The 24,273-nt window shown below is 39.4% G+C and overlaps 1 protein-coding gene across 2 annotated transcripts in view; it reads right to left on the bottom strand.

Annotated features, from left to right (window-relative positions):
• Positions 1-3,723: 3,723 nt before the first annotated feature.
• Positions 3,724-24,273, bottom strand: part of LOC125239196 (leishmanolysin-like peptidase) — a 222,311-nt gene continuing 201,761 nt past the window's right edge. The window contains exons 6-20 of one of the 2 annotated variants that reach the window (XM_048146715.1): positions 23,373-23,505; positions 22,675-22,810; positions 21,545-21,682; positions 20,224-20,289; positions 18,432-18,555; positions 17,017-17,118; positions 16,281-16,462; positions 14,974-14,997; positions 14,462-14,485; positions 13,353-13,485; positions 11,623-11,782; positions 11,000-11,094; positions 6,967-7,038; positions 4,894-5,025; positions 3,724-3,965 (exon numbers count right to left, since the gene is read on the bottom strand). In XM_048146715.1, the coding sequence (XP_048002672.1) occupies positions 3,825-3,965; positions 4,894-5,025; positions 6,967-7,038; positions 11,000-11,094; positions 11,623-11,782; positions 13,353-13,485; positions 14,462-14,485; positions 14,974-14,997; positions 16,281-16,462; positions 17,017-17,118; positions 18,432-18,555; positions 20,224-20,289; positions 21,545-21,682; positions 22,675-22,810; positions 23,373-23,505 (1,662 nt within the window). In that variant the 3' untranslated portion in view covers positions 3,724-3,824. Of the gene's footprint in view, positions 3,966-4,893; positions 5,026-6,966; positions 7,039-10,999; positions 11,095-11,622; positions 11,783-13,352; positions 13,486-14,461; positions 14,486-14,973; positions 14,998-16,274; positions 16,463-17,016; positions 17,119-18,431; positions 18,556-20,223; positions 20,290-21,544; positions 21,683-22,674; positions 22,811-23,372; positions 23,506-24,273 lie in introns of both variants that reach the window. The other variant, XM_048146716.1, reaches the window with a different exon arrangement.

The following is a 24,273-nucleotide window of genomic DNA, read 5'->3' as shown; positions in this document are numbered from 1 at the left end:
CAAATTCCGTATAAAATGGTAGGTTAACCCTCGTGTTAAGCCACCATTTTCGTTGGTGCAAGTAGCCCTTAGTGTCAACACGAGGGCCGAGGGTTAACCCACCATTTTATATGGAATTTGACAGATGACAGCCCACTAACCCTGAGTTAGGCCGGCAACAGACAGTCTTAATTTATCATAATCTTAAAAAATCATAATCTTATAAAATAAGATTGACTGCCTTGCCACACACATTCTTAAAGTTCAAATTATTCGCAATCTGTCAGATCAATCTGAAAAAAAATCATAATCTTAAAAAATAAGACTGTGTGTGGACAGTTGCGAAATTGTATGGGAATCCGTGCACTCGATCTGATTTCATAAGATTATGATTTTTTAAGATTATGAAATTTAAGACAGTCTGTTGCCGGCCTTAAGTGGTTGGTGCAATTGGGCCTTAGAAACATAGACATGTTTCGAAGTCTATAAAAGGTACCAACTTATCGCTTACCATAAAGATGAGAGTTACAGTCTGGCAAAAAGAGTAGAAAATAATAGGGGCGCCACTGTCCATGTAAACCGTTGCATGTGGCAACTATTGAGTCACCTTTGTATGAAAACAGTTAGTGTTGCTATGATAAAAAAAGTTTAATTCCATTTCTACTCTATGGATACCCTGAAAATCAGTGCCGTGTCTCGTAGACACGGTCTATGCTGAGCGGCATCCTATTCATTTCACTCCAGGAACAGTAAAAGAGGTGGAGTTTGTATATTAATTAAAAAGGACATGGACTTTGAAGTCGTTAACTTAATGGATGACATAATCGAAAGCAATGTGTTTGAATGCTGCGGGATTTATATTTCACAAATTAATATGGTCCTGGCATGTATTTATAGAACGCCAACATCGAATTTAAATACCTTTTTTGCTAAACTAGAACAGTTACTTCACGTTATGTCAAAAAAATATCATAAAAAAAAATTGGTGCTAGTGGGAGACTTTAACATAAATATACTCAATCACAATCATTGCTCAGATCAGCTTTTGTCTATCGCGGAGAACTTTAATCTGTCTTGTCATATTAACGTACCGACCAGAGGGTTGAATTGTATCGATCACATATTTAGTAATATTAAAAACGCAACTGGTACTGTTCTACCGCTAGCACTATCTGATCATGACACGGCACAAATGCTAACATTTGAAGTTAGTAAAAAACCCCTATTGCCGAAGTATATAACTATCATGAAAAGGGATTATTCTGAGTGTAACATTGAAATCTTCCGGAGAGCTTTAGGTTCCCTATCATTTTCTGAAGTCTACACCGAGCCTGATTTTAATAAAAGTTTTAAATGTTTTCATGACACTATATGCCTTTTTTACAATCTCTGCTTTCCTATAATTAAAGTAAAAGTAAATATAAACAGAAAGCGGAAATGGATAACTAAAGGTCTAAAACTGAGTACGAAAACTAAAAGAAAACTTCGGCTACAATATTACGCGCAAAAGACAGCCGAAAGTAAAAATAAATACATATCATATTCACGTCTTTTAAGAAAGTGTATAATAAGTGCACAGAAAGCTACGAATAGGAAATATGTGATTAATAGTAAAAATATTTGTAAAGCGTCCTGGGACGTAATAAAAGATCAAGCGGGCAAACCCAGTAATAATCAGTACATAGATAGCATTGAACATAATGGTTTTAATGTTACGAATCCATCTAGTATAGCAACTATATTTAATAACCATTTTATAGAAACAACGAACAAACTTAATAATCCACTTAATGTATCTTTGATGGAAAACCGAAAAGTACCTAACTCAATTTATCTAATGCCATTCGAAGAACATGAGGTTTTAAATCTTATCGCCTCGTTAAATAAAACCAATGCCGAGGGTTATGATGGCATTACTACCGCGGTTGTTAAAAAATGTAAACTTGAAATTGTCTCCGTATTAACGTATTTAATTAACTTTTCATTACTTTCTGGTATATTCCCTGATAACCTAAAGAAGTCAATAGTAAAACCGTTGTATAAGAAAGGCGATAGAAACGATCTGAGAAATTACCGGCCGATCACTCTTGTGCCTATCTTTTCAAAGATTTTTGAGAAAGCTATGTACAAAAGACTGATAAGCTTTATAAATAAATTTAATGTTATTACTAAAGATCAACATGGCTTCCAAAAACATAAGTCAACCACACTTGCAGCTTTTAATCTGGTTCATGAGATAACACATAGTTGTAATGATAAGAAGCCAACTACTGCTCTATTTTTTGATATGTCGAAGGCGTTCGACTTTGTATCACACAAGGTACTGCTAAAAAAATTGGAACATTATGGTATCAGAGGGCTTGCTCTGGATTGGATAAGGTCGTACTTAGAAAACAGAACCCAGTGTGTAGAAATAAAAAAAATAAACAAAAATAACGTAACGGAATTATTTACTTCTGAGTATCAGAATAATAACTATGGAGTGCCTCAGGGAAGTGTCCTTGGGCCTCTGCTCTTTTTATTATATGTAAACGACCTTCCTGATAGTTTACAACATAAATGCATCTTATTCGCCGACGACATATCAATTATAATATCTAGTAATCAGTCAGAAAATCATTTAAACCACGAATTTGACATAAACAGTGCAATAGATTCTGTAGTAAAGTGGGTTGAAGGAAACAATCTTCAAGTTAATTTAGATAAAACCACTTATTTACGCTTTAATCAATCTAGTCAATCAATAATAATTAATTATAATGGGCATTTATTGCAAGAACGTGACATAATTAAATTTTTGGGAATACATTTAGATAATAAGCTAAATTGGAATGAACATATTGGAACTGTATGCACAAGATTAAATAGATTTGTTTTTGTCCTCAATAGATTGCGTAGAACAACTGATTACAAAACCACCATGGCTGCATATTACGGGTATGTCGAATCAATTCTCAGATATGGACTCATGATATGGGGCAATGGAATAGATATCATAAGAGCATTGCGATGTCAAAAAAAATGTATTCGTGCAATCTGTGGTATCGCACCACTCGAATCATGTAAACCGATGTTTCTAAAGCTGAAAGTTCTGCCATTACCTTGCTTGTATATTTTTGAAATTGCCAAGTTTGTAAAACAACATCCTGAATTATTTGTTACTGCTAGTGAAATATACCCTAGAAATACGAGAAACGGTGAAAGACTGGTAGCGGGAACCCAAAAGAGAACTGCTATTTTTAATAAAAATTGTACCGCAATGTGCGTGGAAATATATAATAACTTGCCATCTGACATCAAATGGTTGCCATTTAATAAATTTAAGCAAGCCTTGCATGAATGGTTATTAAATAAAATGTTTTACTCACTCAAAGACTATCTGACATAATGTATATAAAATAATACTTAGGTATTGTAGTGAATACTTAGTTTAAGAACAATATTTGCATGCTGTTTGTGGACGGTTGAATAAGGAGAACATTGTATTATGTAACACCTGTAATCTGACCCTATTCACGCAAATAAATGATTTATGATTTATGATTTATGATTTATGATTATTTGCTATAACAGGGTGCGTAGCCGAATGGCACAAACGCTCACGAAACGAAACGCTCGTAGATATCTATCTCTATCGCTCTTGCGTATTGGCGCGACAGAGCCAGACTACCTTTCGCGATGTTTCGCGTCGGAGAAATGCCATTCGGCTACGGGGCCAGTATCTAATGATTCACTTGATTCTATGTATGATATTATTGATATTCCATGTTTTTATGCCGAATAAAAAAAAGCTTTTTTTTTCTTCTTTCTTTCTACTCTTTTTTACTAAGCTGTAGTCGCGAGAATTAAAAGATTCTCGACAAGATGGCGGCCCCAATCAAAATGGCGGTCGGTAGCAAAGATGGCGCCGCGCACGGTAAGAAGTCGCTCGGGTACAGGTTCGGGGGCATCGCTTCCTCGCCGCCTTTGCAATATTCGCCGCGGCTCTGCAATAATTAATAAATACATAACCATAACCAAAATTTAAATATTGAAAAAATCACCCGACATAGAGGACCATTTTATTTATTTATTTATTTAAACTTTATTGCACAAAAACACACAAAAATGTACAAATGGCGGACTTAATGCCAAAAGGCATTCTCTACCACTCAACCATAGGGCTAAACAGAGATTCAATACAAATGGTGCAAAGAGAAAACAAAAAGATGGTGCACTAAGAAGAAAAGCATACTTTTACATAAATAGATATTTATAATAAATATTACATATAATACATACAATGAAATACATATAATATTGATGGATATTATTCGAACTCTTGTTTTAGCAAGTGCTTACGTAACAAACGCTTAAATGAAAACTTTCATTCTATTCATTCATTTTATTCTTTCATTTTATTTTCATCAAACATGGCTAAGAACGCTCTCGACTACTTCAGCTTTCAAACAAAGAAAACGAAATCTAAATCGGTTCATCCGTTCGAAAGCCAGACACACAAACAGACAGACATGTCAATCTACAAGGTCGAAGTAGGTCTACAAAGTCACCACAGGTCTAAAAGGTCACCGCAGGTATACAAGGTCTCCACAGGTCTACAAGGTCACAGGTCTACAAGGTCACCACAGGTCTTCAAGGTCACCACAGGTCTACAAGGTCACCACAGGTCTACACGGTCACCACAGGTCTAAAAGGTCACCACAGGTCTACAAAGTCACCACAGGTCTAAAAGGTCACCGCAGGTATACAAGTTCACCACAGGTCTACAAGGTCACCACAGGTCTACAAGGTCACCACAGGTCTACAAGGTCACCACAGGTCTACAAGGTCACCACAGGTCTACAAGGTCACCACAGGTCTAAAAGGTCACCGCAGGTATACAAGGTCACCACAGGTCTACAAAGGTCTACTAACCTTGAACTCGTCCCCGCAGACCTCCCTACAAGGCGGGCAGACGACACCCCCTTTGTGGAGCCAGCCCCGCTTGATGATGCGGATCTGGAGCACCTGGCCCGCGTGGAAACAGGTGTAGGAATAGTTGCCAACCTGGAAAACACATTCATACGAGTACATTAGATTTTTTATTTCATATCATATAAGTCTAAGGGTCCACTGAAAATCAGCGTCGTGGCACTATGTGCTCCGACACATGCTGAGTGGCATCCTTTTTGAAACCATGTACATTTACCACTTATGCAACTGCCAAGATGTAACGTGGTGTTTCGAATAAATTTTATTTCATTTCATTTCATTCATTTAATTTAATTCATTTCACTCATTTCACTCATTTCACTCATTTCACTCAGTTCACTCATTTCACTCATTTCACTCAGTTCACTCATTTCACTCATTTCACTCAGTTCACTCAGTTCACTCAGTTCACTCATTTCACTCATTTCACTCATTTCACTCATTTCATTCATTTCATTCATTTCATTCATTTCATTCATTTCATTCATTTCATTCATTTCATTCATTTCATTCATTTCATTCATTTCATTCATTTCATTCATTTCATTCATTTCATTCATTTCATTCATTTCATTCATTTCATTCATTTCATTCATTTCATTCATTTCATTCATTTCATTCATTTCATTCATTTCATTCATTTCATTCATTTCATTCATTTCATTCATTTCATTCATTTCATTCATTTCATTCATTTCATTCATTTCATTCATTTCATTCATTTCATTCATTTCATTCATTTCATTCATTTCATTCATTTCATTCATTTCATTCATTTCATTCATTTCAGATAAATTTACCTTACCAGCTCTGGTGCCGTAGCCGAATGCACAAATGCTCACGAAACGCTCGTAGATATCTATCTCTATCGCTCTTGCGTATTGGCGCGACAGAGCCATCTATGTGGTGTAGTGTATGCGCGTTCTTAGGCGGTCGCATTTTAATGTATGGGATGGTATGATCTTACATACAATACATACAATCACGCCTGTATCCCATGAAGGGGTGGGCAGAGCACATGAAACTACTCAAGTTTCAGTGCCACTCTTGGCAAATAAGGGGTTGGAAGAAAACGAAACTGTGACATTGCAGTGACAGGTTGCCACTGTTGCCAGCCTCTCGCCTACGCCACAATTTAACCCGTATCCCACAGTCGCCTAAACTTGCCGTCAATAGAAATTGCGAACAATGTAAACAAACTGAATGGTTGAAATATCCATATTCCAACACTCTTTTATTGTTTTAATGGTCTAGGATCATGGTGTTATATTAATTGACTGAATAACACATTTTTAAGCCAGTATTTGATTAGTCAGAATGTAAATTAAAGCCATTTTGAATACAAGGTTTGTTTACATTGTTCGCAAATTCTGTTGACGGCGACTTTATGATATGATATGACAGTGGTATGATCTTCTTATATTTAATCTATGAAAACACGGAAAAATGGACCAGTTACATTTTCCCCCCAGTCGAGATTTGCCCCGCTGTACCTTATAGTATTTTTTTTACAAGGAGGCAAAGTTGTTGTTCAGCCTCCCCGAGCAAGGGAAAGATTCCAATATTTAACACAACACTTTGTTCGGTTCTCGTTTGTTTCTTTTCTTTTAGTTAATATTTTGATTACCTATACGATTTTGACTCTTGGAGACCGTATACATCTCTAAGGATAATTAGATTAAGTATACATGTTATCTTTAGTTGTGACATTTAGAGTCTTAGACTTCTTTTTTTTGTATTTGTAGTTTTCTATATTATTATGTGTAGTTTTTAGCTGAATATCGACATTTAGAGACTTATACACCTCTAATCATTGTAGTAGCGTAATACTTTAGTTAGAACTTAGAATTAGTATTATCAATTGTAATTGCAGTTTAACTTGTATATTGACGTGTAAAAGTGCCCCTGTGGCCTATTTGCTGAATAAATAAATTGAAAAAAAAAAAAAGATTTGTAATTAGTGAACCGCGAGCGTAGCGACTACCAACAGGCAAGTAATTATTAATAGCAACATACCACAATATGTAGCCGGCCGCTTTCGCATTTATACTTGTAGCACCCCGAGCCCCAGTGCTGCCACTCTCGTATCTGCAAGAAATTTATAAAATTATACAAAAAATCGAAATAAGATGTCATATATATTAAAGAAAAAAAAAAAAAACGAATCCGGCCTTCACCACTGGTGGTGCTCGTCATTTTTTCTTTAATATATATGACATCTTATTTCGATTTTTAATTTATATATAGTAGTGTGACTACTTAAAAAACACAAATCAAAATATTTGTTATAAAATAATTTGATTTGTTCCCATAGTTGTGAAAATTATACAAATTTATTTGGATTTCGGTGATTATTAGTAATGTATCGATATTACAGCTTGGCAAAACTATTTTTTTTTAACTTTTTTTTATCATAGTTGCCACATACCAAACGGTTTACATGGACACTTAGACAGTGGGGTCCCTATTATTTTTCTCTCTTTTGCCAGGCTGGGGGGCGATTTTTGAATCTCGCATACGGGATTTTGTCACTAAAATACCGGTTGAAAACGGTGACTTGCTTATTATTTTCAGTGTCGATTTTCCTGAATTCGAACGCGTGAGACCCAAACAATGGCCCGCTGCACATTGTTCGTAAATTCAATTTACAACGATTTTCAATAGCCTATGTCTTTCAACTCTTGTAGGCACTGGTCCCACCGAGAGTAAAGAGAGAAAGTAAGCGAGCAAGCTAATGAGCTGTCGGCTATAAAAACGAACAAAAGATAGTCACTCCCGTGTAAATAAAAGAGACGAGATGATAGCGTGAGCGAGCTATAGTTCGTCGCCGAGCGATGAGCGACAAATCGCTCGCTCCCTCTTTCGTCTTCGTTTCTTTTGTTCGTTTTTATAGCCGATATCTCATAGTTTACCCGTTTCTGGTGGGACCAGTGCCTGTACAATATACGAATTTATATTATAAGCTTACAATACTTACAAATCACAAACACGCTTATATTCGTATAACTTACAAATAAGTATAATCAATATAATAAAGCATACACTACACAAAAGCTATTTAATATCACCGCTCTAGCAAAAATCATTAAGGTACAGCGGGACAAATCCCGACTGCGGGGCCAATGTAACTGATCCATTTTTTCCATGTTTTACAATGTTTGCATTATTATATAGAGTGTCCACCGGTTATATATGGTAGGCGTGTTCAGTGGACACATGTAGAACTCAACATCATAGTGTGATAATGAAAAAAATGGATCAATTGAAATAAAATTGCAACTCGAGATTTGACCCGTTGTACTTTATCATAAAATAAACTTTTTAAAATTATGTACTGTACTGATTACTATCACAATGCTAATTCTAGGCAAAAACACATACTTTTTTTGAATAAAAAACAAATGGTGGATTTGGCAAAAGGCGAAACCAAGCATTGAGCGTCACTCCGTCGCGTACCTCAAACATATCACCCGTGAGCCACTCCCAGAACCAGAAGCCCTGTGTGTCAGAAGTAACTTAGTATTTAAAGTCACTAACTCGAATGCGACCTGTGGCCCGTTTCTCGAAAGGTACAAGCCTTGTATTACAAGTGTGTTTCCATGACAACCCATACGATTTGACAGTTCGCGCACTACATACAAGGCTTGTACCTTTCGAGAAACGGGCCCCTGTTAGTGACTTCAAATATGTGTACAAAACGATACAGGAGGGGTCAATCAATTCTCCATACAAACGCTCTCGGCTATTTCCTCCCTGGTTTTTGAAGATAGAGCAATGATCTTTTTTTGACATTCTTATTTTTAAAGACGCTAGAGCCCATCAAAAATTTCCAAAAACGGCCTTATTGATTATAGAGCAAATAACCTAACCACAAAATTAAAATTTTGAAAAAAAAAAAACCCCGACTGCGACATAGTAGACCGATTTTCATGAAACATTGGCTAAGAACACTCCCGACTAACTCAGCTTTCAGACAAAAAAAACTAAATCTAAATCGGTTTATCTGTTCGGGAGCTGCGATGCCACAGACAGACACACACACAGACAAACAGACAGACAGACAGACAGACCCCGTCGTTTTTGCGTCGGGGGTTAAAAAAGATGTGGTATTTAATATTGGTAACTATTAGCCAAAAAAATTAAACGGTCCGACACAGATTATTTCATTGTTACTCAGATTCTCAAATTTCGTAACGATTGGAAGGAATTTTGAAGGAGGAAGCAGTCGAGAGCAGAACATATCTTCTAACTGAGTTGTTCTGAATGGACAATGTTTTTTCGATAAACCTAATAGTTAATAACACTAGTATATTTAACAAAAATTCCCAAATTGAAAGGGGGGCTTTCCATTTTAGTATTTTCGCTCCTGTAGCGTTAAAGTGTTATAGTAACGTTAGTGTAAGGTCTGAGCACACCTCGGACACTGGCGATCAAATATATGAAAGAGGCGCGTTCCTAGCACACAGTCTAAGCTCGTGTAGGTGAACGCGTACCATGCTTGTATGAGTGAGATATGACAAGCCGATTGTTCGCGTTTTTGACAGGCGGTAACTGTGACGTAACCGAGAGGGGGTGTGCGGCACTTTCAGCGGGGAGCGGGAGTGGCCATACTGTACGAGAGTACTCTTTATTATACTGTGCTTATGTAGTGTCTACAGTGTGGCACTAGCAGAGCCTTTAGACTGTGTAGATTTATTAAGGCATTTTGTGGCAATCGCATTGAATGTTTTCTCTTTTTTCCAAGCGATACCCCGGATAATTCAACGGAGTAAGTAATTGGCCTGTGTGGTGACGGGTTAAGAATTTCACCACCCCCTTTCTTCCCGTGGGTGTCGTAGAAGGCGACTATGGGATATGGGTTAAAGGCTTGAGTGCACGCTCATATTGGGCGTGCAGCGTGACGGGGCGTGCGGCGTGCATGTCGAACAATTGAAGCTCATACAGCTGTCCTGAGTCGACGCTTCATAGATTGTACGCACGTTTATCCGCCCCGCTAAACGCTCCACCCTGCGTTCGTTTCTGCGGGACGGGCTCCCTTGTCCACACTATGCAGCGTCGAATCAGTAGGTACACTTGTGAGCATTTCTCTTTTTTTTCGCCATTTTTATGAAATGTGATATTTTTGAAAAAAAAAAATGCTATTCCTTAGTGCGTTTTCACATTATCCGATCCGATATCGGATGTCGGACCGATATCCCATACTTTACAGGCGCCATCTTGGATTTTTTCTATTAAAATTCTCCCGACTTCCGATATCGGATCGGATAATGTGAAAACGGACTTAGGGTGCTAGAGAAAAGGATACCTATAGTTTTCTTTGTTCTTACTTATTTACTGACATACTTGTTTGACAGAGTATATTTCTACTCAGAATCACTAGCTTTTTCAATCCTAGTAAGTAGTTAAAAAAAATGTCCCTTACGATTTTTTCTTATTTTGTTACCATTTTCCGTACATGTTGTGTGGGGTAACAAATGAGGAAAGTAACAAAAATGTATGGAAATTCTGGGACACTTTTTGTCTCCCAGTGAGATCGAAAGTCCTCGTGATTCTGAGTACAATTGACCTAAAATTCCCTAAAAAAATCAAAATAAAAAATGGAAAAAAAAAAGAAATGCTCTTGCATGAGCTTCAATTGTTTGACATGCACGCCGCAGGCCCACGTCCAAAATAAGCGTGCAACGAGAGCCTTACACCTATACGACTTGTGTTATGTGTATGTGTGTTACCACATAGAATTTAGTCGATTTTGTTTTGTGAAAGAAATAAACTGAATGCGGCTCCGATTTATGAACAGACTTTTTTTTTAGTATGAATAGGTAGACGTTTGACCACGATCACACCTGATGGTAAGTGATGCGGCCTACGGTGGAGCACGCTTGCCTATGAGATACCTATTTATTCTCGCTTTAAAGATACCGGGATTGTACTCATGCGGAAACACAGACTCAGGCAGGGCATTCCACTCCTTGGCGGTTCGCAAAATTTGTAATTTTTTAATCAGCAATATTGCTTCTGGGTGTTAAGAAGGCTTGATAAAATGACTGACCTGTCGACAAGACTTCTGCTCCCAAACGCGGTCGCTGTGGTCGAAACACTTGGAGTGCGCTCCGTAGTTCTCCAGTGCGAAATTTACATCAGTCTCTGTAACAACATCAATTATTAAGACTCAATAATAGTGCTATCTCATTTACACTGATACAAATAGACAGTGTGCGCGATATATGTATAGTCTTGAACTTGACGGTATCGGTCAATTAGGTTTGTCTTGAGAATCAAACACCTATGTCCATGAGTCCCGTAAATTCTTCTAGATGAAGTTTTTCGTAAGCGCATTGTAGAAACTAGCAACGCCATCTGTTAGAATATTGCGGTATTACTAGGTGTATTCTCCTCATACTGGCATCGGCTGCCTCTAATAAGCACGCTCTTATGTTGCCACTCGCCACATCAGCTAGAGTTCATAAAAACTCCGTTAGCGCGATGTAGAAACTACCAGCGCCATCTATTAAAGCATCGTAGAACTTACTAGGCGTATTCTGCTCATATTCGCACCGGCTGCCTCTGATTAGTACACTTTTGTGCCGCCAGGTGAACTCCTGCAGGTATGGACAGTAGTCATCACGATGTAGGAACTATCAACGCCATCTGTCAGAATATTGCGGTACTTACTAGGCGTATTCTCCTCATATTCGCACCGGCTGCCTCTGATTAGTACACTTTTGTGCCGCCAGGTGAACTCCTGCAGATACGGGCAGTAGTCAGCGAGCGACACGGAACCGCCGTAATGTGCCTCTTCGCCAGGGGCCACGTTGGGAAGCGTGTCGAAATGCTGAAACGTATAACATAGCTTTCAGACGAAAAAAACTAAATCTAAATCGGTTCATCCGTTCGGGAGCTACGATGCCACAAACAGACACACAGACAGACAGACAGACAAACAGACCGACAGACAGACAGACACGTCAAACTTATAACACCCCGTCGTGTTTGCGTCGGGGGTTTAAAATTAGAAATGTATTAAAAAATCCGACATTTTAAACTTACAGAACAATAAGTTTTTTCATGAAATAAAACTATGGAAACGGATTAAATCGCGTATAATGAATTTAAAATACATCCCGATTCATTACACGCGATTTAATCCGTTTCCATAGTTTTATTTCATGAGTAACTATCGCGGTAACCGAAGACAAAATTAATAAGTTTTTTTCAAATCATTTTTGAACACAAGGTTCTCTTCTGATGACCTATATATACTTATGCTCTTAAAAATCTTCATAGACTCCCTTAACATTTTCTAAGATACAAGAGAGTTTATATAAGTGGGCCAATTTTTTTTTTCAAAGTTGTCCACCCCACTTTTTTGTAACATGGGTATTTTTTACGCGATTCATACAGAATCGAGAGCTCTTTCGATCCTGATAGGAGAAAAAAAATGTCCCAAGATTTCCATACATTTTTTCGAACCTCCCATTCCGTTACCGCCATACAAAATGTATAAAAAAGTGGTAACGGAATGGGAAAAAACCTTGGGACACTTTTTTTCTCCTATTAGGATTGAAAGAGCTCGCGATTCTGAGTGGAAAACACATAAAAATGTCACAGAGGACAACTTTGAAAAAAATGGCCCAAGTACATATTTTAGTAATAAAATACCTGATTTATTTATTTATTTATTTATTTATTTTGATATTATATATATTTATACTGATAAGCCCTTGGCAGTATGTTGTCGTGGCGGACTACGACGGCCGAGCGGCGCGGTAATCGTTCTAATTTCTTTCCTTAACGGTTCTCTTCTGATGAGCTATATATTCTCTTAAAAATCTTCATAGACTCCCTTGAAATTTTCTAAGATAAGATAGAGATTTTCTAACCGTGTTTACTAAAGTTTAAGTACATATTTTAGTAATAAAATACCTGATAAGCCCTCGGCAGTATGTTGTCGTGGCGGACTACGACGACCGAGCGGCGCGGTAATCGTTCTAATTTCTATCCTTAACGGTTCTCTTCTGATGTGCTATATATTCTCTTAAAAATCTTCATAGACTCCCTTAAAATTTTCTAAGATAAGAGAGATATTTTCTAACCGTGTTTACTATAGTTTAAGTATACATACATACAATCACGCCTGTATCCCGTAAAGGGGTAGGCAGAGCACATGAAACTACTAAAGCTTCAGTACCACTCTTGGCAAAATAAGGGTTTGAAAGAAAATGAAACTGTGGCATTGCAGTGACAGGTTGCCAGCCTCTCGCCTACGCCACAATGTAACCCAAATCCCATAGTCGCCTTCTACGATACCCACGGGAAGAAAGGGGGTGGTGAAATTCTTAACCCGTCACCACACAGGCACAGGCAGGCAGGTAGTTTAAGTATATATTTTAGTAATAAAATACCTGATAAGCCCTCGGCAGTATGTTGTCGTGGCGGACTAAGTTACAGAGCACGACCGCCGAGCGGCGCGGTGAACATTCTGTGCGCAGCGGGTCTCCCTTGATGCGCTCGCAAAATGGCGCGGGGTTCTTGCGTCTGTAAACAATAGTTATTTGTTTTACAAGTGGTTGTTTAACCGCACGTGCCAATATTGATACCAATGATACCCGAGCAAGCGAAAGATTCCAATATTCAGTGGAATCTTGAGCGTTGCGAGGGTTTCAAGGCACGAAGGTTAAACAAACTTTGCCGCCGAGTGAAATACAAAATTTTTCACCACACCAACACGAACTAAATGAAATCTATCAATTTATTCAATGTTTATGATTTAAAATCATCATTTATAGGTAAATTCTACCAGCTAGCTCAAGATGTCAAGTTAAAATTTGTATGAAATTACTTTGCACTCTTGTGGATAAAATGCAATTTTGCTATCTGTTTTCGAATAGCAAAGTAAACCTTTATCAGTTGGTGTGGTGAAAAAATATATGAATTATTGCGAATTTCATATCAGAATACAGTTCTAGTGCGAAAAGGGTTTCATTCGTATTGTTACGGAAACGTACGAACGTGTCATGCTATTTCAGTCAGTGTCAGTACAAGATGTACTGACATCCCCTGAACTAGCATGACAGATACGAACGCTTCCGGAAAACTACGAAGGAAACCCTTTTCGCACTACAACTGTACGCGAAATCCATACTAATATTATAAATGGGAAAGTGTGTGTGTCTGTTTGTTTGTCCGTCTTTCACGGCAAAACGGAGCGACGAATTGACGTGATTTTTTAAGTGAAGATAGTTGAAGGGATGGAGAGTGACATAGGCTACTTTTTGTCTCTCTCTAACGCGAGCGAAGCCGCGGGCAAAAGCTAGTAATTAATGTTGCAGGTATCCCCTTGTCGCTCAATGTTCATTGAGGCGTTCCTTTGGTTTCAATGGAATTTTAACTTTGGTTTCAATGGAATTTTTATATGTACATATATGAACTGTGTCTTATACTTTTGCGTGTTTGTGTGTGTGTCAGAGAAAATATAATGAAGTTTTATTTGAAATTGCGAAAACCAACTTACTCTTCTGGTTCCTCTTCAGAGATGCTTGTAAAGATAAATATGGATTTTAAGTAATAAATAGCAAATGTCAGAATACGAGTAGGTAATAATGTTGCAGGTTTTTAAAAGTATAATATATGAAATGAACTATGGTTTATTTTGTAGGTAGATATCAAAATAAACCATTACTTGGCATGAGCATGTCAAATTTTAGTCAATATTGAAACCTGTTAATGATAAGTTCAAAATAGGGTGGTAAATACACTCCATTCCTTACGTGATGTCCAATTACCGGGTTTAAAATTAAATATAAATCGGATAAGTAGGATTAAAATTCAGCACTTCACATCTAAAATATCTATACAACAAAATATATCCAACAAATAGGTGCTTTCATTCTAAAAAACCGGCCATTATCCGCGGACGGGCGGACGGACGGACGGACAGACATGGCGAAACTATAAGGGTTCCTAGTTGACTACGGAACCCTAAAAATGATTCGTCTTTACGTGAACTTATTCGTGATTACTTACTCCGTTGAATTATCCGGGTTATCGCTTGGAAAAAAGAGAAAACATTCAATGCGATTGCCAAAAAATGCCTTAATACATCTACACTAGGGATGTTACGAATATTTGCATGCAGTCTAAAGGCTCTGCTAGTAGTGCTAGTGCTACACTAGACACTACATAATCACAGTATAATAAAGAGTACTATCGTACAGTATGGCCACTCCTGCTCCCCGCTGTGTGCCGCCCACCCCCTCTCGGTTACCTCACAGTTACCGCCTGTCAAAAACGCGAACAGTCAACCTGTCATATTTCACTCATACAAGCATGGTACACGTTCACCTACATGAGCTTAGACTGTGTGCTAGGATTTCATATATTTGATCGCCAGTGTCCGAGGTGTGACATAAGCTAATACCTCAACCTTCGTGTGTTCAGCCATTGCTTGCAGCTGGTGGTCGCGAACTGACTAAAGGCGCCGCCACACAGTAGAGGCACTAATGGACTAAGAGCCCAGGGCCACCAGACCTTCCTCAGTGCTTCTCTTCCAAAAAAGTGCTAACTTTCCATAATCGTCGATACGAACTCTACAGTATCCTAAAGTTTCATCCTTGAGAATTTAAGGAAGGTCTGGCGGCCCAAGGCTCTTAGTCTATAAGCTATATTGAAACGTTTGCCTGTTGTGACACTATACATATAATCATCATCATAATATCAGCGTTTTATCGGCCTCTGCTGAGCATAGGCCTTTCTAGTACGCCACTTCTCCCGGTCCTATATATAAGCTGTGCCTCAACCTTTGTGTATACAGCTTGTAGCAGCCAAGATTGACGCCCAATTTTTTTTTACTACGTCGGTGGCAAACAAGCATACGGCCCGCCTGATGTAAAGCGGTCACCGTAACCTATGGACGCCTGCAACTCAAACAGTGTCACATGCGCGTTGCCACCCTATTAGAAACTTGTACATTCCCTTTTGCTGTGTTAAGTACACAGCAAAAAGGAGTGTACAAGTTCTAAGGAGGGTTCGGGTTGCCGACGACTCAAAGGACAATAGACGGAACAAGTTAGTTCCGTAAGTCCTCCCGTCACCAGCACACCGCACCCTCGTTGAGCTCTTTGAATTGTACGAAGTGATGTATTTTTAGTGCCAAATTGCTACATGAACTGCCATTTTAGTAACTAAGTGCGTTTTCACATTATCCGATCCGATAACGGACCGACATTCCATATATTTAAGCCGCCAGCTTTGATTTTTGCCTTTGAATACCTTCCCACATCCGATATCGGATCAGATAGTGTGAAAACGCACTAATAAGTGTGTACCTCAACCTTTGTGTGTTCAGCCATTGCTTGCAGCTGGTAGTCGCGAATTGACAGCCGAGCCCGCGGCCCCAGTCTAAAGGCGCCGCCACACTGTAATCGGCCCGGTACCAGCCAGTATCCTCCATAAGGGCAAGTGTGATCCGGCTGAAGACGGAGTTCTGTGTGTGAGTGCCTGTCATGGCTTCGTTCTGAAAAAAAAAACGTTTTTAATAAAACATTGGCGACCGGTCTGGCCTAATGGGTAGTGATAGTGACCCATGCTTGCCGCGGTCCCGGTCCCGGGTTCGAATCCCGGTAAAGTCATTTTTTTGTGTGATGAGCTGATGAGCACAGATGTATAGATGTTTTCTCTGTAGGTATATAAGTATTCGTATATTACGCAGGCATATCGTTGTCTGAGTACCCACAACACAAGCCTTCTTGAGCTTACCGTGGGACTCAGTCAATGTGTGTAAGAATGTATTCCCTTAATGCTATGATAATACAAAAAAAAAATGTCTTGTAGCTTTCGATTAAACTTGTAGATGGCGTTAAGTGTCACTTTTGATTTGACATAGATTTATGGCTCGAAAGTGACATTTAACGCCAATCTACAAGTAATCGATGGCAAGGCATTTTTTGTGGCGCCATCTATGTGTGGTGTAGTGTATGCGCGTTCTTAGGCGGTCGCATTTTAATGTATGGGATGGTGTGATCTTCTTATAGGTATTTAATCTTTGTTACTACATACTATGATACTGACCTCGAACAGTCGTTTCTCCCAGTGCGTTAGTGCGGTACCATCCCCCCCTTGGTCTTCTAATTCCGCCCCCTCCAAGGTTGAGCAGTTGAAGTGCTCTCGGACCTGTACCAAACAAATGAATTAGGTAAGTATAAAACCACACCTCGGACACTGGCGATCAAATATATGAAAGAGGCGCGTTCCTAGCACACAGTCTAAGCTCGTGTAGGTGAACGCGTACTATGCTGTGTGAGTGAAATATGACAGGTCGACTGTTCGTGTTTTTGACAGGCGGTAACTGTGAGGTAACCGAGCGGGGGTGGGCGGCACTTTCAGCGGGGGGCGGGAGTGGCCATACTGTACGATAGTGCTCTTCATTATACTGTGATAAAACAGAGAGGATCGAATCTATAGTGAGTTGTCAAAGTAAAATGTAGTCTCAGTAAGGACTATGTCACAGCGCATAGACTGCCATCTCTCGACACAGGATTTAAACTTTTGAAACTCAGTTGACTCATAGAGGAATAAGTAAGGTTAGAGTTGTAACTCCATACATCAGTAAATGCGGGTTATTTGTATAGGCATAGTTAAGTGACATCTAGCGACAATCACGCGGCAATCACGCGTCAACTAGCGTAAATTATCAGTACCACTACTCGATACTAAGTCACACTAAGTGTCAACAGTGTCTCTTCTGCCAAAAATTTAATATTAGAACTGTTTACAACTTATATTACAAGCAGAAGGAATTGAAAACAGAATACTGATTAATACTATTGTAATATTAGCTAAAATCAGTGAGCATTAGATTCTTCTTTCGTAGCGATATCTATTGACAAGCAGCAGTACTGATAATTTACGCTAGTTGACGCGTGATTGTCGCTAGATGTCACTTAACTATGCCTATACAAATAACTCGCATTTTACTGATGTTGGAGTTACAATTTTGTTTTAATTGCTTAAAATATGACAATATTTGCTAATCGAGTCGGACGAAATCCCGCTGGCTGAGAGCTTTAATCGAAAACGCTGCCCAAACAGTTTCAGCTATATATCAAAACAATGTCTGGCGAAATTGTGTAACTCTCACAGATCCACAAAAAAGTTCGTGATGGCTGATGACATATCGTCACTACTTTGAAAAAATCTCGTAGCTCCCGCTGCTCCTCAAAGTTAAAACGCAGTAAGTCTATATGCATTCCATACATACTTACTACATTTTCTTTTCATTGACCGATGAAGATACAAGTTTTTTTTTAAAGTATTGACGATATCCATAGTAATATTATAAATGGGGAAGTGTGTGTCTGAAATGACATGATTTTTGAAGTGGAAATAGTTGAAGGGACGGAGAGTGATATAGGCTACGTTTTGTCTCTTTCTAACCCCCCCCCCTTCCTGAAAATGGGGGGGGGGGGGTGTTTGATATAACTAACCTCTTTTACTACCCTCGGTGTGACGATCATGTGGAAGGTCCTTTCGATGTAGCCGCCTCGGATCATCCACTTCTTCCTGGTTACGTTTCGGACCACGCGATCCGACCACTTGTGGATCTGCAGTCTGGGAAATAAAGGAATATATCATTACATTACGATACAAGTGCGGAAAAAAACCGGCCCAAGAGCGTGTCGGGCCGCTCGGGCCACGCTCAGTGTAGGTTCCGTAGTTTCCCGTATTTTTTTCAAAAACTGTTCAATCTATCAAGATCAAAATAACTTTCCTAGAAAGTCTTTATAAACTACTTTTGTGATTTTTTCCATATTTTTTAAACATACGGTTCAAAAGTTAGAGGGGGGACACACTTTTTTTTACTTTAGGAGCGATTATTTCCCAAAATATTAATTTTATCAAAAAACGATGTTAGTAAACCCTTATTCATTTTTAAATACCTATCCAAAAATATATCACACGTTGGGGTTGGAATGAAAAAAAAACAGTCCCCACTTTACATGTAGGGGGGGGGTACCCTGATAAAACATTTTGTTTCTACTTCTTATTTTACCACTCTTTGTCGGCGTGATTAATATACATATTTGTACCAAATTTCAGCTTTCTAGTGCTAACGGTTACTGAGATTATCCGCGGACGGACGGACGGACAGACAGACATGGCGAAACTATAAGGGTTCCTAGTAGACTACGGAACCCTAAAAAAGGAAGTCCGAAACGAGAGACGATACAAACACTGCCTAAAAATTTCAAATTTGGCACGTAGGTTCCTTTTAAGGTGTAGAGGAGCACTAAGAAAGGATATTTCAAAATTCACATCCTAAGGGGGTGAAGTGGGGGTCCAAAGTTTGTATGGCAAAACAAGATTTGTACGCGGGCGAAGCCGCGGGAAAAAACTAGTAAGTTAATATGTGTTACGCCGTGTCCTGCGTGGGCGACTGTCGCGCGACTGTCGCGCGACCGTCGCCGTCGCGTCTCATACTTCCATATCGATAAGGTTTGATTTCGTATGCGTCGCATCGCCCTCGCGCGACCATCGCGCGACCGTCGCCCACGCAAGCCACGGCGTTAGAATTGCCAAATATTAAAATTGGCGCCACCTGGCTCAGCTGGGTGTAGCGCCATCTAGACGACCAAATTTTTTTCTTGATGGTTGCCGATTTGTACTTGGCCGGTTTTTTTGACCCTGACTTACAAAATGGTTGCCTACTTAGGCTTGTCCCGGCTTCAGTATAATGTCCCTAAGTTATATCATACACCGTGTTTTTTTTGTTTTCCATTAAATTCCACACGTCGTTAGGTTCATTATCAGGAACCATCCTGTATATCACTTTAGTCAATTAAATTTGCAAAAAAAAATATTTCATAATTTTCATACATGTCGCAGAATGAATTTTTTAGTGTGAGAGACCCTTAAGAATAAATAACATTCAAGTTTAAGCGTCAAGTGATTGACGTCTGATGGAAGGCTGTCACACACGTGTTCAGTAATTAATGTAATTATCCTTATTTTTTAATAACTAGATAACCGTAAGTCCGTTTTCACATTATCCCATCCGATATCAGATGTCGGAAGGATGTCAACGGAAAACATCCAAGATGGCTCTTGTAATGTATGGGATATCGGTCCACGTCCGATATCGGATCGGTCACCTAATGTGACAACGGACTAAGAGTTAAGACGCTAGTTTCTTAGAGAAATTTATTGTATTTGATCTAAAGAACCTTCCCTTAAAATTAACCTAATTCAATAAAAACACGGTGTATTTATAGTTCTTACTCTTCATCGAGCGGAGGATTTCCGGTGTCCGGTCTCCTCTCCATCAGCGGCTCCCCGTTGTCGTCTCTGAAATTAAACTAATATTAAAGTCAGGAAAAAACAATAGAAATAATTCATTCGAAAACACACACACAAAAGAGATCGAGATCGAAAACACACACACACACAAGAAAAAAAACAAAAGCAGCGTCGAGTCAGGACACTTGTATGAGTTTCCATTAAATAAATAAATAAATAAATATTATAGGACATTCTTACACAGATTGACTGAGGCCCACGGTAAGCTTAAGAAGGCTTGTGTTGTGGGTACTCACACAACGATATATATAATATATAAATACTTATATACATAGAAAACATCCATGACTCAGGAACAAATATCTGTGTAATCTGTGCTCATCACACAAATAAATGCCCTTACCGGGATTCGAACCCGGGACCGCGGCGCAGCAGGCAGGGTCACTACCGACTGCGCCAGACCGGTCGTCATTGTTTGACATGCACGCTAGGGCAATCTCTATTTATTTATTTATTGCATGCAAGTCCCCCCCCCTCACGAAAGGTAAAAAAAAATAGCAGACGTATCCGTCGACGGCGACATCTTGGCAAACTTTTTTTTTTACTATTATTTATGAAAAAAAGAGATTTGTTTAGACTAAATCGTTACGTGCATGAGCACGAGCGTGACTTGCAAATCCGAATTCCGAATTGCGAATCCGAATTTGGCGGCTATATTTCCGAGCTCATATAACCCGGCAACCTTCAAATCAAGAGTGAACAGGCATCTTCTGGGCGAGCTCACTCCATCGTAGGCCACGTCTTTGTCTTAGGCTAGTCTGTGGCCAAGAGTACGCCCATTTATAATTTAAAAAAAAAAGTCCGACAGCACGGAGCACAGTAGAACTGACCAGAAGAGTTGTAAGTATCGTTAGACGTTTGGCATCAAGGTCTTCAAGTCGGGCTTGTTCAAAATGTAAAGAAATGGGCCATTTTTTTTTAAAGTTGTCCCCCCTACTTTTTGTAACATGGGTATTTTTTACGCGATTCATACTCAGAATCGAGAGCTCTTTCGATCCTGATAGGAGAAAAAAAATGTCCCAAGATTTCCATACATTTTTTTCGAACCTTCCATTCCGTTACCGCCATACAAAATGTATGAAAAAATGGTAACGGAATGGGAAAAAAACCTTGGGACACTTTTTTTCTCCTATTAGGATTGAAAGAGCTCGCGATTCTGAGTGGAAAACACATAAAAATTTCCTAATCCTAAAAAAAGTGGGGAGGACAACTTTGAAAAAAATGGCCCAAATATCTGACAAACCTGTAAAATGCGAACAGGGACACACTGAACCCCAGTGCGTGTAGCATCTCGTGTTGTACGGTCGACAACAAGCTTGGCAGGTCCCGGTACTTCGTGGACAACTCGCCGGGACAGAAGTTAGCGTGGCCCGCCACTGGTCTGAAAAATAAAAAAAAATATTTATAACCTAACCACAAAATTAAAATTTTGAAAAAAACCCCGACCGCGACATAGTAGACTGATTTTTATGAAACATGGCTAAGATCACTCCCGAGTTACTCGGCTTTCAGACAAAAAAACTAAATCCAAATCGGTTCATCCGTAAGGGAGCTACGATGCCACAGACAGACAGACAAACAGACAGACAGACAGACACGTCAAACTTATAACGCCCCGTCGTTTTTGCGTCGGGGGTTAAAAATAGTACCTAGTATATTACGAAACAGGCGCGGAAAAGAATTTGGAAAGAAAAGGAAAGAAAGTGGAAAGGAAAAGTTTTAAATGGATACGAGTTACGGATTTCCTTTTCGCACGTGTATCGGACGACGTTTTTCAGTACAGGGTACGTAGCTGAACGTTCATGAAACGCGCGTTGATATTTATCTCTATCGCTCTTGTCTATTAGCGCGACACAACCAGACTACCTTTCGCGGCGTTTCGTTTTCGTTTCGCGTCGCAGAAATGCCTTTCGGCTACGGCACCAGGGTGGCTAGCCGAATGGCACAATCGCTCACGAAACGCTCACGAAACGAAGCGCTAGTAGATATCTATCTCTATCGCGCTTGCGTATTGGCGCGACAGAGCCAGCGGCGTATCGCTTTCGTTTGGCGTCGGAGAAATGCCATTCGGCTACGGGGCCAGGTCCCTACGAAGTTTCGACCTGACAAGAAATGAACAACTTCTAAAAAGCACCATCCGTACTGAAAAATACATTTTGCCATTTGGAAAATTTGAAGAAGAATTTGAATTTCGACCGTTTATAGACAGTTAGACCGTTATTATACCATTTATAGACATTTGTCAAAGCGTACAAAGCGCAAAATTATCGACATTTCTAGATTCTATGAACATTTTTCTTTTTTTAGCATACGAACAATATGTAAGCAGTCATCATAGCCTACAAACGCCTGCAAGATAGACATTAGACGTACCTGTCTAAAGCGCTTTCCTGCTGGCAATGTGAAGCATACGCCACAGTAAGTCCACGGCGGCATCTCTCCGTTTCGACTGCGCTCACGTACAACACGAAGTCTGTGTCTTCAACGCCTATTGGCTCCTCTTCTAAATCTGTAAGAAAACTTATCAGTATTATTATAAAGAAATCTGTCAAAATACGTATTAGGTAACTTATTTAAGTGCTCAACAACGTGTACTGAAGAAGATCTCTTAAGGGCTACCCCTCGAGGGCTTGAAGTGGCTAAGCATTGGCAAACCAAAATTTAGTTTTACTTGATCCCTTTACACGAAGAAGAACTTAGGTCTGGCCTAGAGCGTAGCCCTGCCTGCTGCCGCGGTTCTGGGTTCGAATTCGAATCCCGGTAAGGTGTTTACCTACTTTTATCCATTTTAAAGCAGTTAATTTGACTTTATTCAGGGTCAAATTACTTTACCCACTAGTGGATAAAATGCGTTTTTACCCGCTGGTATTAAAGGACAAAACACGTGTTTCCGAGCTAGTAAGGGGAAAACCTTCTTAAGCTTACCGTGGGACTCAGTCAATATGTGTAAGAATGTCCTATGTATAATATTTATTTATTTAATTTATTTATTCTAGGTTCTAGGGTGACTCTTCTTCGTGGCTAATCTCAGCAGTTTTCCTGGTTGCTATGGTTAACAAAGACGATCTTACCTGGTACATCCGTGCCTTCAGACCCCTCAGTGAGAGCGTTGCCAGTAATTTCTGTCGTGTCGTCTTCTATGACGACTCTCCGTCGTGGCAAAGCTCGGCAGTTTTGACCGGTGCTATTGCAGACGTAGCAGGGCTGAAAATAAAATGTTTTCGTTAATCTAAATATATAATAACTTTTTTGCAAAAAAAATGGCTCAAGTTTTTATCGCCGACAGTACCTTTCTTTCAACAGTTATCTACTGCTCTCCGAGACGTTTCTAAAAACCCCTTACTCGATGGAGATACGACGTTTCATGCATGGCAGTGTTCCTATGACCACCTTTCTGCTCCATCATCAGATCAGCTCCATGATACCATAATATTGCATTGTCACGTGATTTACATGTGTGCAAAATTTCAGCTCAATCGGAAACCGGGAAGTGGGTCAAATTTAGCTTCTACGTTTTGACGCACACTAACATACTAACAAGGCAAGTTGAATAAAGGCTTGTAATATAATAAATATCTGGGCAACCGAGCTTCGCTCGGTTCTGTTTTGTATCCTTGACATGTGTCGCCATCTAGTTAAAAAATGAATAGTACCTACATCGAGCGAAAGAATTCTCAGCCTTAACAACACAACTACTCCACACGAGATGGCGCGCATTTCGCCACAAAAACTCAAATAGTGTATTTTCTATTCGTTTTAGCCTTGACCTGTGTCGCCATCTAGTGTTTGCAATAAATAGTACTTACATCGACCGAAAGAATTCTGTCTTAACAGTACAACTACTGCACACGAGATGGCGCGCGAAGAAAAGCGCATGAAAACTCGAAAATTCGCGTTTTCCGGGACCTAAGGATAAGTTAGACCGATTTTTCACCCCCAAAAACCCCCACATAACAAATTTCTGCGAAATCG

The sequence above is a fragment of the Leguminivora glycinivorella genome, chromosome 25, assembly GCF_023078275.1.
Source record: "Leguminivora glycinivorella isolate SPB_JAAS2020 chromosome 25, LegGlyc_1.1, whole genome shotgun sequence".
Classification (NCBI taxonomy): Eukaryota; Metazoa; Arthropoda; class Insecta; order Lepidoptera; family Tortricidae; genus Leguminivora; species Leguminivora glycinivorella.
Note: the sequence above shows the minus strand (reverse complement) of the source record. Positions and strands in the feature narration are given on the sequence as shown.